This window comes from Myotis lucifugus, unplaced genomic scaffold (assembly GCF_000147115.1).
Source record: "Myotis lucifugus unplaced genomic scaffold, Myoluc2.0 scaffold_3, whole genome shotgun sequence".
In the NCBI taxonomy this organism is placed as follows: Eukaryota; Metazoa; Chordata; class Mammalia; order Chiroptera; family Vespertilionidae; genus Myotis; species Myotis lucifugus.
Window position 1 is genome coordinate 22,337,887 of NW_005871051.1, and position 22,646 is coordinate 22,360,532.

A 22,646-nucleotide genomic window follows, 5' to 3' on the forward strand; every position below is an offset into this window, starting at 1 on the left:
TATATACATTAGCTCTATAATATTTTGGGTGTAGGCATTTTTCATTCATCCAAAACATATTCTTTTATTCTTCTCTCCACTCAGAAGAACACAGAGTCCACTCTTCACCCATCTTCTCACCAAATTCGTTCTCTCTATCACTGCTACGTTCTTTGAACGGCTCCATCACCTCCATTAAAAAGTACTGGGCCTCTTTGTGGTTCTTGGGAGCCAGACTGTCTAGGCTGGTGATTCTAATTTAGAAGTTTACTGGCAGAATGCCCTTGGGCAAGTCACCTAACCTAACTGAAACAGCCCAACTCAGAAGGTTGTGTGGGATTGATGGAGTTCACACATGCGCAGCACGTGGCCCAGGGCCAGGCACAAAACAGTGCTCAGGGAATGTTCACCGTTCCTGTTCTTACTGCTCTGTATGTCTGGCGGCAGTTTCTCCATCTGCATTAAGCATGTCTTTTTATTGTGATGTTTTGACATCTGGGTTGGAGAGACTGCCCCTATCAGAGCTTGCATGTTCCTGGAGATGGTTAAAGATTCACCTGCAGCATGCCTTTCATGTGCAAACCAACCAATCCAGAGCCCATACCCCAAGCCCTTCCTTTATCTGGCTCCCATGGGGCTCTCACAAGGGGCCACTATTCCCCTGTCCTAATCACTACAGAACCAGGCACCAGGCAACTGGAGACAATCCCTGGATGCAGAGCCTGCTGGAATCATTCCAACTAGCCAACCCTAAACCTGCTTACCCTGCCGTACCTGTTCCTTTCCACAGAAACCACAACAAAGGCTCCTGCCCACATTTCCCCTCGCTCCCGATGCCTCCTGACCGACCCTGGCGCTTTCCCATGTGGCCCTGCCTTGCGTGGCCCTGCACTGTTCCTCACAACTCGCAATTATGCTTCTGGGAAATTGTTCCAACAAACACGGGTCCACATGTGTTCGAACGGTGAAGGCAGCCCTGGGAATGTGCACAGCCTCGCTACCACCTGCTGGGGCCCTGCTTGCACCATGAAAGCGAAATGAACTTCCCTGCCTATCTCAACACTGGGTGCCTGTGTGCATGACTGTTGTGCAAAAGTAATATAGGACCCAAATCTGTGGATGGTTTGCTTGTCTCATTAAATAAGACTCCAGGGTATGCCAATCATTACCTCACTTCCTGTCTCTTGCGTCCTGACTATCTCTCTGAACAAGAGTAAAGAGGATGCCATTTACGCTGGTAGAATGGAAATGCCCCCGACCTCAGCCCCATCGGTGGGCTGCAGTTCATGTGCTGAGTTGTCACTTGTGCTTTTATAGTTGTTTCCTTCTCCTTCTAACCATGGATACATGGGAAGATGAAAAAGCACATGTAGGGCATCTCCACTTACATTTCTGGAGGTCAGAATAATGCTGTGAGCATCTCCGTGGCTGTCAGGGGCCTTTAACAAGCACCAAACCAAGCTAATGAGCAAACAATCATGTATATCATTACACACAATCAAACCAGGGTTACATATGTTTATTCACTAATACTACCTACTTGTTAATATTCTATGTGAAGTCACAGTAATAAGGTTTAAAACAGAGTATTTGTTTAGTGATTTTACTAGTACATTTTCTTAAAACATGAATTTTGAGAACTCTTATATTACTGAATCACATCACATACTCATAGCATGTATTTATTACGCCTTGCCATCACAAAATGCACACATGCACACACAGACACACAGACACACACTAGTTAGTTTAGTGGGAGTTGAGGGTGTCCGATGTGAGTGGACACATGCTCCCCCTGAAGATATCATCTCTCTGTGTCTCTGTGAAGAAAGTTGAGAATCATGGTGTATTAGTTAGCTATGGCTGCTATAACAAGTTACCACAAACTTAGTGACTTAAACCACCTTAATTTATTATCGTATAATCCTGGAGGCCAGAAGTCTGAAATGCGTCTCTGACAGGGCCGAAATCAAGGTGTCACAAGGCAAGCCACTGGCATTTTTTGGCTTCTGACTCCTTCCTGGAATCACATCACCTTTCTTCTCCCTGTTTCCGTCTCACATTACCTTTTGTGGTCAAATCTCCCTCCTCCTTCCTCCTCCTCGTGAGGACACCTGTGATTACTTTGGGGCCCACCAGATAGTCCAGAACAATGTCCCATCCCACGACCCTCAGTCACCTCTGTAGTGTCCCTTTCCCCTCGTCAGGCAACATTCACAGATTCCAGAGATCAGGAATAGATATGTTTGGGGCCATTGCTCAGCCGACCACATATGTGAGCTAATGAAGAGTCAGGAATTCGGAGTTGGACGGCCTGGGCCCCACTTACTAGTTATAGAAGTTACTTTCACTCTGTTTGCCTCAGATTCCTCATTTGTTAAGTTAGTACCTCCCTTGTGCTGTTATTATGAAGATTAAATGAGTTCACATATGTAAAAATCTTAGAACTTGAATTGTACATGAAAAAAATCTTGAATTGTGAACAGTCCTCACACATATTGAGGTCTCATGATTATTGTTATCCTACTAAAGACATATGGTCGGCAAACTTCGGCTCTCGAGCCACATGCGACTCTTTGGCCCCTTGAGTGTGGCCATGAAGTTTCAATCGCACTGTACATGCGTGCCCGCAAGTGGCATTTTGTGGAAGAGCCACACTCAAGGGGCCGCAGTTTGCCGACCACTGCCCTAGGGAGATAGACAGACAGACAGATACACACACACACACACACACACACACACACACACACACACACCCCAGTCTCACTTTTTTTTTCTTCAAAGGCCTTACCTTGGTTCCAGGCCCAAAGCCAGAGGGCTCTGGTTCTGAGCCCCTGTTGGCTGAGGCACCATGTCTGAGATGCTCAGGGTCCTACACTTGTACCCTGGGCATCTCATCCTCAGAGAGTCGGGGAATCTGGTTCAGCCCTTGTCACACTAAACAAGAGGTTCTGTGGCCATGGCCATAGGCAACCGAGAGTGAGATCTTGGACCTGTTCCTGTCCCCACTCATGCTCCTGCGATTGGCTTTCTCCCAGCAGGCTCACTTTTTCCTTTGCCCTGGCCTTCCCTGGTCTGCATAATAAAATCTCCCGCCCAGACACAGCACTCCTTCCTCCCTCCAGTTTCTCTTATAGACAGACTGAACCCAGAACCGCACCAACAGTCCCCCCCCCCCCCCCCCGGCTCTCCAGTCGCTCGCTCCGCCTGTGGCCATAACCTGGCTACATCTTTGGGCAACTGTGACCCAGGGGTAGTTAAGCGGACACTACAGAGCTATCGACTTAAAGAGGCAGAGCTTTTGCCTTCGTGTAAAAACTGAGGCTCTGGCACTGCTCTCTTAATAAATCTTAAAATCTCTCTCCTCCTCGCCCCTCCCCTTCACTCCACTTGGAATGAGGAACTGGTAACAGCGCCTTGTGACAGCCCAGAGGATGCTAGTTGATTTCACTAGGTACCTTTCTACTTTCACCCAGTTCTGTAGGCTTTCCATAAAAGTAACCTTAAACACCCACACAGGCACAGAAATTCATCATCTTAACTTTAGTCCAATGTAGGACAGAAATTATGCCAGTCTGTAGTGTGACTCAATGGGATCCAGCATATTCAATTCCAGAGGTGGTAGAAAAGCACTTCTCTGACTTAATAAAGACTGCCCAAAATAAACTAATAATAATAATAATAATCTATAATAATAAAAGCATAATATGCTAATTAGACTGGACAGCCAAACGACCTTCCGGAAGAAGCCGGGGCTGCGAGGGCCGAGCCCCTTGCACGAATTTCATGCATTGGGCCTCTAGTAATAATAATAATAATAAAGGAAGGAAGGGAAGGAGGGAGGGACAGACAGAGGGAGGAAGGAAGGAAGCCCAGGACACAATTACATTTTTGTTAAATTGTGCTCACAACAGAAGGGGGAAAATTTCTTTATGATGTGGATTTCCATTGCCTCATTGGAATATCTCCTTTTTACATGCAAACTGTAAATACTGCAAAGTCAAGTCACACATTAAATTACTCAGCCTCACCGAGACTTTCATGGGTGTGACTGAAAGCAAACTCTGGCCGGCACCGCTGTGGTGAAAACTGGCGAGTAACCATTCAAGGAGGTGCTTCACTCTCTAATTATGTATCTCGCGATCTGCTCCCAGCCTGGTTTTCATTCCTGAGGAATCCTGTGCTGGGCTTTGTAGGGCAGCATCTACAGCGAGGCGGTTATGTTTTCATGCTTTTGCACTTGGGGAACATTTTTGTGGTGTCTGTGGGCCCCTTTAAAGCTTGCTCATTTAGCACAGCCATGTGAAGAGTAATTGAACCCTGGTTCTCTGGTGCACACTGACGACTAGCTTCAACAATGTGAGAACTCTCCTCTCATGAGAAAGCTGCAAGAATTGATTTCAATCCCTCTGGTCCTGAGCCAGGCAAACAGCTCCTCAGTGTCCAGCCCTGTGCTGATGGTGGTCGGGGCTCCAGAAAGACTTGTGCAGAGGCGATTCGAAACCCTCCACGCCTACACGGGTGACCCTAGAAGCTGTGGGGCATCACCTGCCATTTAATTATCTCTGAAGCTAAGAAGTGTCTCAATAGAAATTACTCCATTAATACTTCTTCCCAGTAGCTATTTCAGACCGATGAGGTGGCTGCTCAGGTGGTAGAGTATGTTAATTACTATTTTTAAAATTAGATTTAAGGTGGTCAAAAACAGGCTTTAGCCTGCTATTTATCAGCCTATTGGAACCAGGTTAGCTAGTGTCCATTGGAAGCCTCTTTCATGCCTCAACTGTCCAGGGCCAACTTAAGAAAATAAAAATTGAAGAAAGTGAATTAAACAACAACAAAAACCCAAAACTTAAAGGTTCTGAGCACACATTGTCCAAGAATTGCTAGCTTAACCTGTAAGTTGAGATGAGAAAAATATTGGGAAGAGGAGGGAAAGCTAAAAACATTTACAGCTGAACAGGCAATAAAAATAAAACTAAAGTTATGCAATGTGTATTTACCCATGTCTTTTCTACCATTAATTCCTTGGGCAGCATCTATCACAATATTGTGGCACATAAATTTTGTTTCTCTGAATTAAAGGATGGAAATGATCACCCAACATAAAGGAAAAGGCATCAGGGGGAGTGTGTATTAAATGAGAGGTAGAGAAGCATGTTGCCCAACACTAATACAATGGTTAAGAACAGTAACAAACGTATGCAAAAATGCTTATGAGATACAATCCAAGGAGATCAATACTTTCATTCAATCAACTAACACTAACTGAGCACCTAATCTGGTTCTGGTGCTGTTTTAGGGTTTATGAATACAATTATGAAAATGACAGGTAGATACTAACTCTGACAGAATTTATATTTGTGTGTGTGTGTGTGTGTGAGAGAGAGAGAGAGAGAGAGAGAGAGAGAGAGAGAGAGAGAGAGAAGTAGGGTGGGTGAATGGAGAGTGTCAGACAATACAAATAAATAACTAAATTAACCCAGAAAAAAAATCACATAATTATAAGGACTCTGTAATGGGTTGAATAGTAAAAAGATATGTCAAGATCCTAGCCCCAAGAACTTGTGACTAAGATCTTATTTGGTAAAACAGTCTTTGCAGATGTAATTAAGTTAATGATCTTGAAATGAGATCATCCTGGATTATCCAATGAGCTCTAAATCCAATAGCAAGTGTCCCTAGAAGAGACAAAAAGCGACGTAAAGATGAGAAGGTGAGATGAATTAGGAGGCAGAGCTTAGAGAGTTTTGCAGCCAGGGCCTGGAAAAGCTGGAAGAGGCAGGAGTGACTCTCCACTTGGGCCTCCACAAGGAGGTTGGTCCCACCATCACCTTAATTTTGGACTTGTGGCTTCTAGTACTGTCAGAGATTATGGTCTTTCTATTGTTTTAGGCTATGGCGTTTGTGGTCATTTGTTACAACAGCTCGAGGAAACTAATACAAACTCTAAAGTAAATAAAGCAGACTGATGGAGGCCAGATGCTGGAAGGTGTCATGTTTTCAAAAGCAAATTCTTTGCAAGGAAGAGGTGACAGGAGCAGCACCCAAGGTCTCCCTCAGAGGGACAATGCAGAGGGTGCTCTTCTTTTGTTACCAGCTAAAGTTTGGGCCCAGAGTGGATACCTATTTTTGTTGCCTGCCAAACATCTCTTTTCATTTCTTCTGATTAATTAAAAAAAAAAAAGCCTCTTTCCTATGCAGGACCTACATGTTACTCAAGTGGGGCTGACTCCCTCCCTGTAATCCCCACCATCCAGCTCTCATTCACACAGATAGACAAAGATCCACAGCTTCACCAATCAGAGAACCCCATCACCCATACACAGTGATTGGTTCATGTGATTCAGCACAAACCAATCAGAGACCTCCCTGGGAATTTTCTTCTAGGATCTCTGAGAAGTCTTCCTCTGTCCACTAGGGGGCTCTGCTAGTGGGATGTGATGCTGGGGCTGTGGTCCCCTGACGACTTCTGTTAATTAAAGTGACTCAGTAGCTTTTCTTCTTTCCCCTTTTTGTATAAATTAATTCTCAGTCTCTCTTGCTTATAAATGAAAGGACTCTAACTACTATGAGGCCCTGTCCAGCTGACCTAGGCCAGACCACATCTTTTTGTCTAGCCTGTACAAAAGTCTGGAGTCTGACCTGCTTTTCAAAAAGCACCTCCCCTCCCACAGTGGTCCCATCTTACTTCCTTCTTAGACTCATAAAGGGGAGAGAGCAGGTCTTCTTACTGTCACAGCCATGAGGGAGAAGAAAGAAGCGACCCAGAAAGAAAAGAGTCAAAAGAATCAGAGAAAGACAAGAGAACTTTAAAGAGACACTGAGTCCCCAAACAAACAGCTTTTAACATCTTTGTATATCCCTTTGAAAATTCAATTCCCTAATACAGTGCCCCAATTTTGTTCTTGGCTTTAACCTCTATCAGTATTTCATTCCGTGTCAATCTCAGTGATTTGGTGTGAGAACAGAACTGATCCTCGCTGACTCAAACTGGGAATGAATTTATCAGAAGGCTGGAGAACTGGTCTCAGAAAATGCACAAGAACAAAAAAAGGGGAGGGGGTGTGAACTGACAGAATTACAGCCAAAATCAGGCCCTGGGCCAGTGTGGACTCAGGGCTCCATGGCCAAAGGCTGACATCACTCTTTCTGGGACCAGAGTGCTGCTGCCCTAAGGAAGGCTTCCTACCCCCGGGGAAGCATCAAAACTCCAGGAAGGACACACCTTTTTGGTTGAGTCTCTGTCTTATGCCCAAGTCAGAGAGGTGCAGATGGAATGTGTTTCAGGTGGGCTCTGCCTCCCACTAAAACGTCTTTGGGGAAATTTCCTGAACATACATTAATTTTAAAATACCCCCTTTTCCTCTCTCAGGATGAAGCAGAACAAACACAGTTTGGAGATTACCCCGGTGACTCGATTGTGTCACAATAGTGCCCACTGATGTCAGACTGGTTCAGGGAGAAAAACAAGGGAAGCATTTACACACCTCATTAAAAAGTCCTGTTGAAATTCAGTCACACTTAGTTTTGTGACTTAGACCGAAGCAGAGAAAATTCCAAGATGTGAATATTATCCTGTGAGAGGGATATAAAAAGGACCGTGACTTATAATGGATGTAAACTTGAATCAACCATGATCCATGCCTGCGGGAATTCAAACACCCTTGTGATGAGAGCAGCAGCATCATTTCTGCTGTGACTGTCTCCTGTGGCTTCGTCTCTTGAAGACAAAATTGGATCCTTTGATGTGAGGCTCACTGGCTGAGGCTCTGGGAGCCTGGACAAGGTCCTGGACATAAAGGAAAGAGATGCAGGGATCTGGTGGCCAGGACATGCTTGTGGAGTGGATGAGGGAGGCCAAACCTTGGAGTGAGGTTCAGAGAACACAGCAGCAGAGACCATGAGAGAGAAGTGCAGCAATACACTAAAAGGATAGACGAGATGAGGAGGGAACTGTTGCAAGCTGAGATAGGTCTGCAGTCAACAGGCAATGGAGGAAAACTGCACACCTGAGAAATGGAGGAAAGGCTAATGAAACGAGGGGCTGGCAGAAGGAGACTGGCACTTAGGACAGACAGGAATGATAGGGTTCATCTCTGTTATGGAATGAATGTGTCTCCCCAGATTCATATGTTGAAGCCTTAACTAACCCCCAGGGTGATGGTCTTCGGAGGTGGGGGCTTTGGAAGGTAATTAGGTCATGAGGATGGAGCCCTTGTGAATGGGATTAGTGCCCTTATAAGAGATACAACAGAGCGCTCTCTCTCTCTCTCTCTCTCTCTCTCTCTCTCTCTCTCTCTCTCCATAGCAAGAAGAGAGCTCTCACCAGAACTCGACCATGTGAGCACCTTGATCTTGGACTTCCCAGCCCCTGGAACTGTGAGAAAAATAAATGTCTGCTGTTAGAACCACCCAGCCTGTGGAATCTGGTTATGGCAGCCCTCCAGTAGGACAGTCTCTTACTGCTGGCATCTAGAAAATGGAAGCCTCATCTGTGTCCCCTTGCTGTGTATCCACTGAACAAAATCTTTGTAAATTTTTTTACTGTGGAACATCTACTCTGGTCCTGGTGCTGGGCTAAGGGCTGGAAGCTGGGGTTGCTCCAATAGGATGTCATCTAGTCAGCTCCCCTGTGACAGGCATTTCAACCTCATATCTAAGCAGGTCTGGGGCAGACAGAACAAGTGGGGGCAGAAAGGAAACCAGGGTGATATGCCAGGCACACAGTGTGGAGATGCTATGGGCACATGCTGAAACTGAGCTCTCCCTCCCTGCACCCCACTTCGAGGGGCAGGGTTGGATAGTGGTTAGGGACACAAACTCCAGCCAGACAGCCTGGGCTCTAAGCCCAGCCATGACACTTACTCACTGAGCAGTTCTGGTTAGGATCTTGATCTCTCTGTGCCTCCGTTTTCTCATCTGTAAAATGGAGGTAATCATAGCACCCACCTCACAGGATTGATGTAAAGATCGAAATACAAGAGCACCTCACATGTAGCAGGCGCTGCCCAGGCCAGCCATTATCATCAGCTCAGATTTGGTAATACTGTTCCTCTTTAGAATTATTATCTTTAAAAGAAACATCTCAGAAACATATCTGGTCAACATGGAATTTGTGAAAATAATACATTTCTTCTCATGCTAAGCAGAGACCTCATCAAGATTCTCTGGAATAACTAGACTTTTAAAATAATATATTTGAGAATAAAGTTTAACAGGATGAAATTCTTAACATAAATCCTAATTATGTGCTTGCTGGAGCCATAGTGTCTTTTGTTTTGCTATCACATACCATAGCCAATCGTTAAAATTGTTCCAGAACCATCTCAGACCTCAGAGAAAGGTTTAGTAGGCGTGAAAAGAGAAAGTGTGGAGGGAGGCCAGCTTGTTTCTAAGGGATGCTGGGTTAGTGCCCCAGATCAGAACCCTGGGGATAACCTGGAAATGGGAGAATTTCTTCAGAAAAGGGTCTCTTGTTCCTGTCTCTCAGAGCTTAGCCAAGGGGCCTGTTTAGAAGCTGCAGCTACAGTCAGCCCCTGAGGAACTCTGGGAGAGGCTGCAAAGACAAAGTGTTTTTTAAAACCGGGAAGAATAAAGAGAGTATCAAATTCATGCACACACATAAAAAAAATAGGAGGAGAGAGAAGGGGTGGAAGGGAGGGAAGGGAATGGAAAGAGAAGGAAAAGAGAAAAAAACAAACATGAGGTCTTAGAAGATACAAGAAAGGGAGACAGAATTAAGTTATTTCAGGCATTCCTTTTTGTTATAACTTGACATGAAATTTAGAAGGTTCTCATCAATAGAACATGGGGTGTGTGCTTGTGGTTCCAGCCTTCCCTCGTGCTCCCCTTCCCCTTTCTCCATCTTCCTCTGGGAGGAACAAAGGGTCTCCCCTTCTCCCACACTTCTCTCCATTACTGTCTGTGCCATCAGCATCTCCGAGCATAACTGGATGCAGTGAGCAGATTTGGGGGAGTGGTAGAGGGACCAGGACCCCTGGACAAAGTCCCATCAGAGCAGAGGGTGGATGGGGTGCAGCTGAGGTGCTGGTCTATGCCCCTTCCTAAGTCAAGGTGTGTGCACCCCAAATCCTCTGCTCTGCTTCCCCCAACCAACAAACCCTGTCACAAGTTTGCAAAAGTTACCATTTCTATCAATTTTTAGCAATCTCTAAATAATGCTTGCAAAAAAGTGTGAAACACTATTAATAAGGTTAAAAATAGCCAGGCAACTGCAATGCAACCCTTATAAGAGAAAATAAAATAATCTGATCAACAGGAGCCACTCAGATTTTAAAAGTGATACATTTTACATTTTAGGGAATACAGTATCATTATAGTTAAGAGTCTGATTTGATAAATTGGATTAAATTAGTGTATAGTTAACCCCTTTCATATAACCTCTTTTGAGCTTTAGGATCTACTTGAATTCTATCTATAATTCTCTTCTTCAGTAGATGAAAATAAATGGCACTCATACTAATAATATTAGAAAGGTTTCTTTTATTTGTAATCATTATATCACTATATTTTTATTGTATCATTGATTTTACTAAAACCTATTTCAAAAAATCCTTTGTCGCCATGACATTTTAAAAGTGTGGGTCTGAAGGACCCTGTACTAATACCGTCTTGCATATTCATAATGCTTGGCAATATCCAAATGCTTTCATATACATAATCTTGATTCTTCTAACAACCTTTCCTTACTATAGTTAAGGAAACAGGGGATCAAAGAGGCTGACAGTTCAAGGTCACATAAATAGTAAATTTTAAAGCTTGAAACCAAAATTTGGGCCTCTCCCACCTCACCCACTGGCATTTTCAACCTATCACGCTGTAAATTGGATTCCTACGTTGAGCAGAATAGAGTAGGTGATATTTGAAGAGTGTTTTATTTTACAAGTCAATTTTATAAGGTACTCATTCAAATTTTGCAATATTCTCATGATTTCCATGCACTTATATTCTTACCCATGTATTATGTTAAAGAAATTTAGGTAACCTGTTAAAGGTGGGAATGAAATGTCAGAACACCCCCCCCCCTGCTGGGCTTTTCAAAGAAGCTCAACAGTTCAACTTAAATAAGACTTTCATTTTTTAAATGTTATTATAGAAAACCATACCAAAGTTAAGTTCTTCATCCACTTTTTAAGATCTACCTTTAATCTGAGGGGAAGAAAAAAAACAAGAATGAGAATATATTGATGTTGTAACGACCCCAAAAAATCAATTTAGAAGTCATGTCTTTGTCCATCAGCAACTGTCATTCGTTTGTACCCTACGCTGGGCAGAGCACCCCGAACGCAGCCCAGTCTTGCTGCCATAAGAATCGTCCTTTGGTCTGAGCACACCCTTCTCCCCAGTTGGGTGGACTAAGTAGCCAGGTCTCCCAAAGACCTAGTTAATCAGCATTTGAAGTCTTATGTAACACCTGTCTTGGAGAAGGAAGTTCATAAAATAGAATAACTTTATCAAGCTGTGGTACATATTATACAATGGAATATCACTAGGCCATAAAAAAGAATGACATCTTACCATTTACAACAACATGGTTAGACCTGGAGAGTGTTATGCTACGTGAAATAAATCAGTCAGAGAAAGACAAATGCCCTATGATTTCACTTATATGTGGAATCAAAAGAACAATATAAACAAATAAAACAGAAACAGACTCCTAGATGCAGAGAACAGACTGGGGATTGCCAGAGGTGAGAGGGTTTTGGGAACTGGGTGAAAAGGTGAAGATATTAAAAAGTGCCAATTGGTAATTAAAAAATGGTAACAGGGATATAAAGTAAAACATAGGGAATGTAGTCAATAATATTGCAATAATTATGTATGGTGCCAGGTGGGTACTGGAAATATTGGAGGAATACTTTGTAAAGTATATGATTGTATAACCACTATGTTGTATACCTGAAATTAACTATAAACTGTAATTGAAAAATAAAATACATATATATAATAAAAAAAGAATAACCTTATAACTTAACTAAAACACACAGACCTCAGACTTTTTAAAATGTGGTATAGACCCAACCGAAAAAAGAAATGCAGCGTATGAGCAATTGAGAATTTGTCTATTATGATTATAATTGCAATGCATAATTTTCCCAGTCTCCATCTGCAGGTTGTGAATGCTTTCCACAGCCTTGTGCAGCAACTTTGAGAATGAATTATGGAAAAAGTTCCTAGAGGAATAAATTTGGACTTCAATATATTCTTGAGTTGACAGGATGGATTTATCAAACTGGTGGAACCATAATCACTTTTGATTTGATGGCCACAGAATGTATGTATACCATATATCAATGTCTGATTCAAACTTAGGTGCCTAGTAAATATTTGTTGAATGAATGAATATTGCAAAAGAATTTAGGAATTCAAACATGGCCAGATGAACCCAAGTTCTGCTCCAATAACCCAACCAATGCTCTGTGGAGATCTCTAATCACCCAATCATGTGACATTCCTCTCTGGTTAGTAGCGAGAGCCTCTGGTCCTACTGGAGTAGTGCAGAAACAAGTGAGAAATGGAGGAGCAGGAAACCCTAGCTTTCATTTTTAACCTGATTTTTTTTTTTGGGCTTCCAGTGCTTCTGCTCATTAAACAGAAAACAATTAATTATTCCTAATTTTCAAAACACTTTGCATGTTAACTCATTCCAGATGCAAACAACTTAAATCACTAGAGGGTATGTGGTGAACAGGGCCTAGTTATAAAAGGAGGTCACATAAAAATTAAAACACTAAAGAATAAATAGCCCATGCTGTCCAGGGGGATGAGCTATGCAACCCCAGTAAAAATTAAAACCAAATTACATACACTAATCAACATTGCAAAACACATTCAACTCATTTCCATACAATGCAATTATCCTGATAGGTGCTGGGTTAGTGTGTCTATGACCATGACCATGCCTGCAAACAACCACTTACAACACCATTAGACTTTGAACAAATAAAAGCAATACAGACCTGTGCATGGCTAGCATACAGGCCCCCTCAGATGAACAAGAAAGAGTGCTCCATTTCTGGAACATTGTATTTGATCTTGTATCTTAGAAAACCACATTGTTTTATACTATATAAAGAATTCTTCTTCTCCTTCTTTTTCTTCACCCTGAACTGGCAGATGAAGACATTTTGAGATTATCTTCCTTGCATCAAGGTCCCGTTGGCCAGCAAGTGACAAAGGATGGATGCTTTCCTTCAAGTTTTTGTTGTTTTTGGAGGCAGCTGCCCCTAAGGAGGAGGCTGGTGGTGGCTGGCTGGTCTGCAGATCCCTCGGAAACCTGCTCAGAAATGATTTCCTGGGTTCAGAGTTGACCACGGTGCGCCCTGTGTCGACATTGGTCTCTGCCTCCAGCTTCTCAAAGCCGTTTTCCCAACCAAAGACCTTCATTCTGGCTCCGGGTTCAAGGTGGGAAGAACACAGAGGCAGTTGGGCATCTGTAGCTGGGCTGCTGACCTGGGATGAGCAGCTAGGGCTTCTCCACAAGGTGCCACGAGAGCTGTCTGATGCTGGGCTCCCACTGGACTCCGGAAATTCCAGAGAAGCCGCTTTGAACCTTCTGCCCCGGCTCCTTCGCCTTCTCAGCTCTAGGGTCCTCCTTGTGGAGACCGGGGTCACCCTGGATCCCTGGGGAAGCATGTCAGCCTCGGGGTTGCCATTCAGAAAGGAAAGCTCGCTGTTCCTAACACCAAGTCCTGGATTCGATTGGATCTACCGGACAGAGTAAAGATGAACAAATGTAACCGATGTTATCTGGTCACTACATGCTAAGAATAGACTGTTCTAGTCACCCTCTGCTAGGCCATGCCCATAACCGACATTCAATAAGTCGGGTGAATTGAATAGAAGCAATAAACACGATCCTTCAAAATGCTATGCTGCCATCTTTGACATCATATCTACCTTTGTATTTGATCCAATGAAGTCTTTTCTTCTGGGAATGGAAACAGGCCTGGTTATTTCCATATTCAGAAATCACTCGGGGTTGGTATTAGACTGCCCAACCTGGTGGAGGAAATCCATCCTCATTTGGGTAAATACCAGCAAGTACAATTGCTGGATCTTATGGTAAGAGTGTGTTTACTTTTGTACAAAAGTGACAAACTATATTCTAAAGTGATTGTGCTATTTTGCATTCCCACCAGCAGTGAATGATAGTTTCGATTACTCCCCATCCTCACCAGCATTTTGTGTTGATGGTTTCTTTTAAGGGTTCATTTTCTAATTGATTATCTTTCAATGCATGGTATGAAACATTAACAGATGTTAACTTCTGGGACCAAATTTTCAACAGCCAAACAATGAATGTGTCTGTGATATTTGAAGGAAAACTACTCAGTTATCTCATTTTCCTTTTTTATTTTTCAGAAGTAAAAATGGGCAAATCTGTACGTTTGTTTCTTGGGGACTTTATGTAATTTTTTAACAACCATGAACAAAAAGAGAAGCCCACGTTAGTTCCCCTAACCCCCTAAGCAATTTCAGAACAGAACAAAATTGGTCTTGAAGCCACAACCAGCACCAAGACATCTCAGGGCGTCCAGGAAGTACCTGCCTGAGCCAGATTGGAAGTCACTGTGTCCTGCTGAGCCAGCCCAGTGCCTCCCTCTTCTCAGCTCTGCTCATGCATCCCATGGCCCCTTTACTGGGCCTTATTGTCTTAAAATGCCCCACCTCTGAAAGACTCACTTTAAACCTAGCACTCTCAGGCCATCTCTGACCTTCAGCTCAGTTCTCCAACTACATCTGCTCTTGAATATCAATACCTCCTTTTCTTTCTCTTCTAAATTTTCTGCTTCCTGTCCATCCATCCTTTCTCAGTGTCCACTGAAGGAGGCTTTCCCTCTGTTAGCTTGTTAGTTCTTCAATGCTAACCTGGGCCCTCTTCTCTTCTCACTCTACACACTCTCCCATGGCAATCCCATTGACACCCATGTCTTCATGATTATCTAAATGACAAAGGCTCCCAAAAGTATAACTACAACTCAGATCTGTCTCTTAAGCTTCATACCTATCTACCCAAGGCCCCAGCTCCTCAAACTCCACATTTCAAAATTGATGTCACCTCCCTCCTCACACTAAATCTGTTCCATTTACTCTTTTTCTTGTCTCAGATGATGACAACATGAGCCCATGTTACCCAGGTAAGAGCATCATCTTCCTTTTTCTATCCCCAATGTCACCATTCCCATGGACTCTACCTTCCAAAGATCTCTCAGATCCTCTCCATGCCCACCGCCATTAACCCTAAGGCTGTCATCATCTCTCATCTGAATCACTGCAACAGCCATCTGAAGGGATTCCCCATGGATGCTCTTACCTCCCTCTAATCCAAGCATGTCAAACTCACGACCAGCGGGCTGCACACCTCATTTAAATAATCCCTTCCCCACTTCACCACCAGAGGAGTTTGAAGCAGTTGTGATCATGTCACCCTCCTGCTTTAAGGGCTTCCTACTCTTCTTGAGATTAAGTCTTAGCCCTTTAGGATGGCCTACCGCACTCAACACAGTCTGCCCCTTCTTACTCCAGCCTGATAATTCACCACTTCCTGCCTTTCAAGCTCCACCGATCAAACCTGAACTTCTTTCAATTTGCTGGACATTGTTTGTTCTTTCCTAATGCCAGAGTTTGTGTATATTATTCCCTCTGTCTGAGATATGTCTCCTCTAATCTTTTCTCCTAAAAACTCCTACTCATTGTCAACTCCAAGCTTACACATCATTTTCTCTTGGAAGACTTCTTGATATCACTGAATCTGAGTTAGATGCCCCTAAATATTGGCTCTGCCATTTATTACTTGGGGGACTTCAGACAAATTACCTAATCTTCCTGTGCCCTTGTTTCCTCATCTATAAAATGAGATAACTAAGTGTCAGTGTCACAGAGTTTCTGAGAGGATTAAGTGATAATAGTGCCTGGGGCATAGTAGTGCTAAATATGAGTTGGGTATATCATCGTAATTAATACTATTGCTACCTCTCCTACCAGCCTATACTTTCCATATCATATACCACACTGTTTTGCACTTGCCTGCTTACTTCTCTGGATATTCCTCCAGACTTGGATGTCTAGAGGAGAGGGATTGTATATGTCTTCATCACTGTATTTCCAGTACTTGGCACAGTGCCTAGCACATGGTAAACAACCACTAGATATCTGTTGGATAAATAAATAAAGCTGAATACCCAAAATGTAAAATTTTGCACATAGAAATGTAGAACCTATAAATTAGGCCTCTAATTATTTGACATTAGGTATTTTAATTATCAAGAAAATTAAAAGTGATTTTATCACATGGCTGGCCATTTCTCCAATCTTTTTAAGAGGAGGAAATGTCAACTTTCTTTTTTAAAAGAAAATTCTAAACTCCTTAGACCATATGGCAAAAGTGAGTACAACATTATTAAAACAAAAATGCAGATGTGTGCAGTTGGAATGAGGCATTTTTAGAAGAAACAATGCTGAGTGGTGGAGATATATCCCTTGAGGGAGAACAAAGCGCCTCCTGCCAAAATAAATAAATTGAAACGCACTTGTAAAAATTCTGATCATTTAGACCCCATCTTTCTAAGAAATGCTTGTAAAATGTTACAAATTGAGAGCTAGCTTTTTTCAGGTGTCAGGGAACAGTAGCAACTATCTCGATGAACAGGAAGATCACTTGTCACTCAACTGATTCTAAACACTTCAGAAACAAGAAAATATACATCACTGAAAAATGATTAAGCTTTTAAGGGGCAGACTGACATCATCCAGGGAAAATAATATTGTCTTTTACTGAACGTGGTTCCAAGAGATAGCAAAAAGGATTTCTCCAAACGGAGGAGGGAGAAATAGCAAGGAAATGAGTTATAGAGATAGTAAGCAGCCCCCACACAGTGCCAGGCTTGCTTACTTAAGAGCTGAAATCAGTTTCTTTCAATTAACTGATTATTTTAACTGATTAACCCAAACCACTGATATTACCCTGCTATCCTATAGCAGCCTTCAGAGGAATGCCCACCCGTGTTCTTCCAAGGCAGCATAAGCCGAACTATTGAGAGTGAGAGCGTGGGAATGGGAGAGAAATAGAGAGAGAGAGAGAGAGAGAGAGAGAGAGAGAGAGAGAGAGAGAGAGACTAGGTGTGGGGTAGATTAGGGACAGGGATGGAGAATGGAAAGAAAATGAGCAAGACAAAGAGAGAGGAACAGAGTCCGAGTGAGTGCAGTTGAGAGACTTAGAAATGAGAAAGCAGACTTCAAGAAATGCTATAGAAGAAGAAAATGAATTACTTCATGAAAGACTATGTTCCTTTATTTTAATGGCTAAAAAGGACATAAGGATGAACTTAGCTCCATGTCTGTTGATAAAATGAAAAGAAATGCATGCTTGTTTACAGCAATCTAGCTTCTGGAATATACATACTTTCTGAAGAGACAAACTTGTTTCCTGAGAACAAGCAGTCGATCAGCAAATGGTTCAGAAGCAGCTGTCTGTCCACAGAGTCTGAACTTGCTTATCTGTCCCATGAGGGGGATTTTACAAGATCAGTGACTCTCAACACCACTACATGCTACATATTAGAAGAATCATCCGAGGAGCTTTTTAAGAAATGCGCAGGCCTGGGTGCCCCTGGCGATTCTCATCTTACTGTCCTGGGTTTTTGTTTGTTTTTTTTTTTAAATATATTTTATTGATTTTTTACAGAGAGGGAAGGGAGAGGGATAGAGAGTTAGAAACATCGATGAGAGAGAAACATCAATCAGCTGCCTCCTGCACACTCCCCACTGGGGATGTGCCCGCAACCAAGGTACATGCCCTTGACCGGAATCGAACCTGGGACCCTTCAGTCCGCAGGCCAACGCTCTATCCACTGAGCCAAACCCGTTAGGGCATGTCCTGGGAATTTTTTAAAACTCCCCAGTGGTTTTTAAACACAACCTAGGCTGAGAACCCCACATTCAATCATCTCTCAGGCCCACCTTGAGTGTAAAATCACACCATCCCATGTGTGTCTACCAGGTCGCAGAGGCAAAACAGAGATACCTGAAGCAGAATCTTGTTGCCATCGTAGTCCTGCGTTTGCCACCTGGTGCGGCTGATGGGGACGCACGGATGGGGGAGGAGAGGCACTAACTGGCCAATCTCTTGGACCTTGAACTGCAGTACCGACGACTCTTTGGGGTCCACCGACATTCCGAGGGGCAGCTGCTTCAGGGACAGCTGCAGGGCGAAGCTCTCGGTGGCGTAGAGCACGAAGAAACAGTAGTTGCTCTTCTGCGGGGTGGCTTCCCTCTGCAGGATCATCTCGTAGAGGCTGATGGCATCTTCGTAGTTATCAAAGGTGCAGTAGAGCGTCACCCGCAGGACCTCGGTGCCGCAGTGCACCTGCCTCACGCCCCAGACGGGCATGTGGTTGTCCAGAGTGTAGAACTCCTGGCCCGCGAGACTGTAGGGACACGGGCCGCTCTGCAGGCTCAGGGTGGGGTAGCACTGCCAGGGCCACTGCCGCAGCAAGTGGAGAACTCGAAGCAGCCGCTCCTCTCCGCGGCTGTGGTGCAGGAAGAGCAGAACAGACATCCCTGGGAACCGGGACCGCTTGGGGTGGCACTTGTCATAGTTTTTCACGGCACTGACCCGCTCTGACACCATAAAGAGACGGACCTCTGGGCAAAGGCAGCCCAGGAGCTGGTCCAGAGCTTGTTGCAGGAGCGCACCCTGCCCAGAGCTGGCCAGCAGGTGGACAGTCATGGCCGGGGGCTCTTGGGTCTTGTCCATCCTGGATTGCGGGAGTTTGACAACGCGTGGAGGATGTCCCAGCTTCTGAAATGAACGAAGGGGCGGGCGGTTCTCAGCCGGGAAGCCTTCAGCTATGTCAGCACAAAGCTCTTCCCTGTGGTCCTGGCTGCTGGTGCTCCCACGCGAGAGAAGCTGCACAAATCCGGGCACCGCAGCCTCCACGCCACCGGCAGCAGGGAGGGTGATGTCATCCAGCTCGTGCGTCACTACCCGCCTGTGCCGGGCTTTTTCAGGCACTCCCAGGCTTTCTATTTGACCTAAAAGCCTGCTGTCCTGAGAAACACCCGCCTGGGTGGTTCTTACAGACACTCAGTAAAGGAAATGGCCCCGCAGAAAGGAACCTGAGTCCCTCTGTTAGACTGATAGCAATCTGTTTAGTTGAAAAGACATCCATTTTATGGGCCCACAATGGGCTCTGGTTTCCTCCTCACAGCTATCTCTCCTGTTTACAGTAGCCTGCCAGGCCACCTGAACACAATGACCGCTTTCAGACAATTCTCCAAACTTGTCCCCTTGCCAGGATTTTCCCCCCATTCCCCCCATTGTTGTGTGTGTGTGTGTGTGTGTGTGTGTGTGTGTGTGTGTGTGTGTGTGTTTTAACAATTGATGCTAGGGCATTGAAGACAAAATGTTTTATCTAAATACTTTTGACTGTTCACTGAGTAATTTGCTCTACAGCACAGTCTGAGTGTATGTACCTAGTCTCTCTTAGTCACGCCAATTCCTTAGAAAGCATGGGAGCTTTCCAATGTCAATAATAATACAGGAATTGTTCCTATTTATTGAGGATCTGCTAGGCACCAGTCATAAACTGTCCTAAGACTACATACAATGATTTAACCCTCCAGCAAACTTACGAAGAAGGGACTGTTATCTCTAAATTACTGATGAAGAAAGTGAGACACAAAGAAAGTTAAATAACTTGCCCAAGGTCTCACAGCTAAGAATTGACTGAGGGAAGATTTGACCTGAGGAACTGAGAGGTCCCCTGTGAACCAGAGAGGAGGGTCCTTTCTGGACCCTGGAAGTCCTGGCCTGGATTTTCTTCCTGAGGCTAAGGAAAGGACAACAGAGCCAGTTCTGGTTGAGGTCAGGCAGATCCCAGATACTCCGTGGCTGTTGAATCTTCAAATGACTAATCTTCAATAAGAATATCAAGATTTAAACACAACAGCCACCCTAATGTTCTCTCAATTTCCACTTGGAAATCATTTCCTATTCTGAAAGCTGTGCTCTGAAAAGGTATGGGCAAGCACATTTTTCTAAACATAATTCCTAATGTAAGCAATGCATTAATGCCTATAAGGGAACATAGAGTGACTTAATGTTTTCTAAATTAAAAAGCACTTTTGTGATGAAAAGTATAACTTTCATTTTATGTATGTAAATTCATTTAATAATATAATAACCAAACTTAACATCAAATATTGTTGTCCATGGAAAGGAATTATTTTATTCAGATTTCCTTTCTAAATCTAACCTATACTTCCAATCATTTGTTTTGTAAGTCCTACCCTTTTGCATAGGAAAAATCATTACAGGTTTTTGTTAAGGCATTACTGTTTTCAAGCATTTGTGTGTGTGTGTTTTTAACATCTTAATTTATGTTGCACATTGGCATCTGAAGGCAATACTTTTCTCATCCCTCATAGAGATGACTGTACTTGGGCCCCGTCAGCTTCAGACGTGGCTATGGAAACAGCTTTTACAATTCTGGAAACTACTCTAAAGATTTGAGGAGAAAAATTGCACTCCTGAGACAAAGATATTAACTCACAACCTCTTGTACAAAGCAAGTGTTTAAGCCCGTATACAGGAAAATCTTTCATTTCTTGAGGTTGTTTTAATCTTCCATCCAGTTTTTCCTCATGAGGTTGTCATTCCTATCGGGATTAAAAAAGATTTTATTAATCTGATGGCAGGCAAAGTGCCAAGAAAAAGGGAGGAGAGGACAGGGAGAAAGGGGGTACCACCAGCCTCCTTTCTGGCTGGCTGACTCTGCAGTGATTTCTCCAGGAACAATCTGAAATATGGACCCTTAGAATAACTGCCTCCACCCCTCCTCCCCCCTTCCGCCCACCCCACACCCAGATTCTCAGCTGCGCCTCAGATTCCATGGCGGGAGCTCGTTGGTTCTACAAGCCACTTCTGTGGGCAAGTTATCATCTTTGACTCCCGGCACCTGGACAGCTGACACTCAATTTTCTACCTTCTTTTTCTTAAACTCGGCAATGATGCTCAGGTACCTGTGGGTCGCCAGCTCCTGGACCGCAGGTGATTGGTCAACTCCTCGGGCAAAGTGAAGGAGCTGGTGACAGATGGTACATGGAAATCTAAGCAATCAGCTAGTTTTGAGGGTCTATTGGAACCCGTGGACGTCCATGGGGATTTGTCTCTGCTGCAAACTTCACAAATACAATGGGAGGCATTAGAACCCTGGGTCCCACTGCCACCCAGAGACAACTTTGAGTTTCTTTCTTTATAAAATGGGTTTATTTGCCTCGGATGTTGAGAGCAAGGCACTGTGTTGGGAGCTGAGAATAGATCATCACCATGTCCCCCTTCAGAGGACAACCTGAACTGATGTCATCAGTGCTGTGATAAAGGTCGCTGCAGGATGCCATGAAGGTTCCTAGGAAGAGTCACTGACCTGGGTGAGAGGGCCAAGGAAGCCTCCAGAGGAGGAGATGCTAGGTGACGTCCTGAAAAGTGAGGAGGAAGGAGGCAGCCAGGTGAGGGGCTTGGGATGGGGAAGAAGGAGGGACTCCAGGGAAAGAAACCTGATGGGGACAAGCCCCATCTGAAGAAGAGCGTAGGGCCGGTGACCGCCCTTGCACCACAGGATGGCTGGAGGGTGGAGACAATGAAGAAGGAAGGTGGTAAGATGTAGGAAAGGCAGCCAGGCCTTCCAGGTCACCCTAAAGGGAACAGAACCACAGAAGAGTTGGCTTAAAAAAGGAAGTAATCCTTTGAGGAAACACAAACACAGTGATATAGGGAATGTCAGAGTCAATGCTAGCTGGTTGGATGTGAGCAGAAACTGCAGTGATGGATCCGGAAGGCCTCACCAGGTGGTAATTACAGGAACCTAGTGAGGCTGCTATCAGTCACCAAATAGAGAAAGAGAACAGCCGGGAGTGAGGATGAGGGGTGCAGTTGGGCTGTAGAGTACAGATGCCTGTGGGACATCTGACTGGAGATGTCTAGTAGCCACTTAACTGGAACTTAGAGGGGAGCGTCAGACTGGAGAACTTGGGCTGGGGTGTCACGATTCTCCAGGTAACCAAGGGAATGCATGTGATGAGCCAGGTGGAGATTACATGAGGGGGACAGAAAGGTAAGAGGATGGGACTCTGCGGTGCCCAGTTTAAAGGACAAGCGACTTGTAAGTGGCATCCAGGGAGAATCAGAGTGTGCCTGTGCCATCCTGACCCTGTGTCGGCGTTGTGTGGTAGATTACAAGGATTTCAGGAAGTGGCCTTGGCTGCACAGGCATCTTCACTCAGTTTTAGAACAACGTGTGTGACTCACTCTACCTCCTCAGTGAAGCAAACAGCAGAAGCACCGAAGGAACCTCAGGGCCAATCAAACCTCTGTTTTCCTTTTCCTTGTTTCCAAAGCAACCTTCACTCTGCTTCCTTGATACTCAGTTGCTCGCCAGGGGCTAGGTATTACAGAACTTAAGGCCATAACTAGAGAAAAAGCGTTGAGATGGGATCGTTTCATACTTAATTTTCAACTCCTGACAGCAGCCTACAACCCTGTATCTGCAGAGTAGGCACTAGACAGGCCTGTAGTGAAGAAGGAATCTTGGCATCTCTTATGGGATAAGGATCCCAGGAGGCTAAGGGACTTTCCCACTGTC

At 44.2% G+C, this 22,646-nt stretch overlaps 1 protein-coding gene across 2 annotated transcripts; it reads right to left on the minus strand.

The window, feature by feature from the left end:
* Positions 1 to 10,544: 10,544 nt before the first annotated feature.
* FAM124B (family with sequence similarity 124 member B) lies at positions 10,545 to 18,760 on the minus strand. Of its 2 annotated transcripts, XR_002830887.1 has the most exons (3): positions 18,029 to 18,760; positions 12,963 to 13,710; positions 10,545 to 11,151 (listed from the first exon to the last, which is right to left on the minus strand). XR_002830887.1 is itself a non-coding variant. In XM_006082582.3 (2 exons), the coding sequence occupies exons 1-2, from the start codon at positions 18,758 to 18,760 to the stop codon at positions 13,069 to 13,071; spliced, it is 1,374 nt and encodes a 457-aa protein (XP_006082644.1). In that variant the 3' UTR covers positions 12,693 to 13,068. The 2 variants fall into 2 exon arrangements, 1 of the variants encoding a protein (XP_006082644.1); XM_006082582.3 differs by lacking the exon at positions 10,545 to 11,151 and having other exon boundaries at positions 12,693 to 13,710.
* Between the last annotated feature and the right edge of the window lie 3,886 nt (positions 18,761 to 22,646).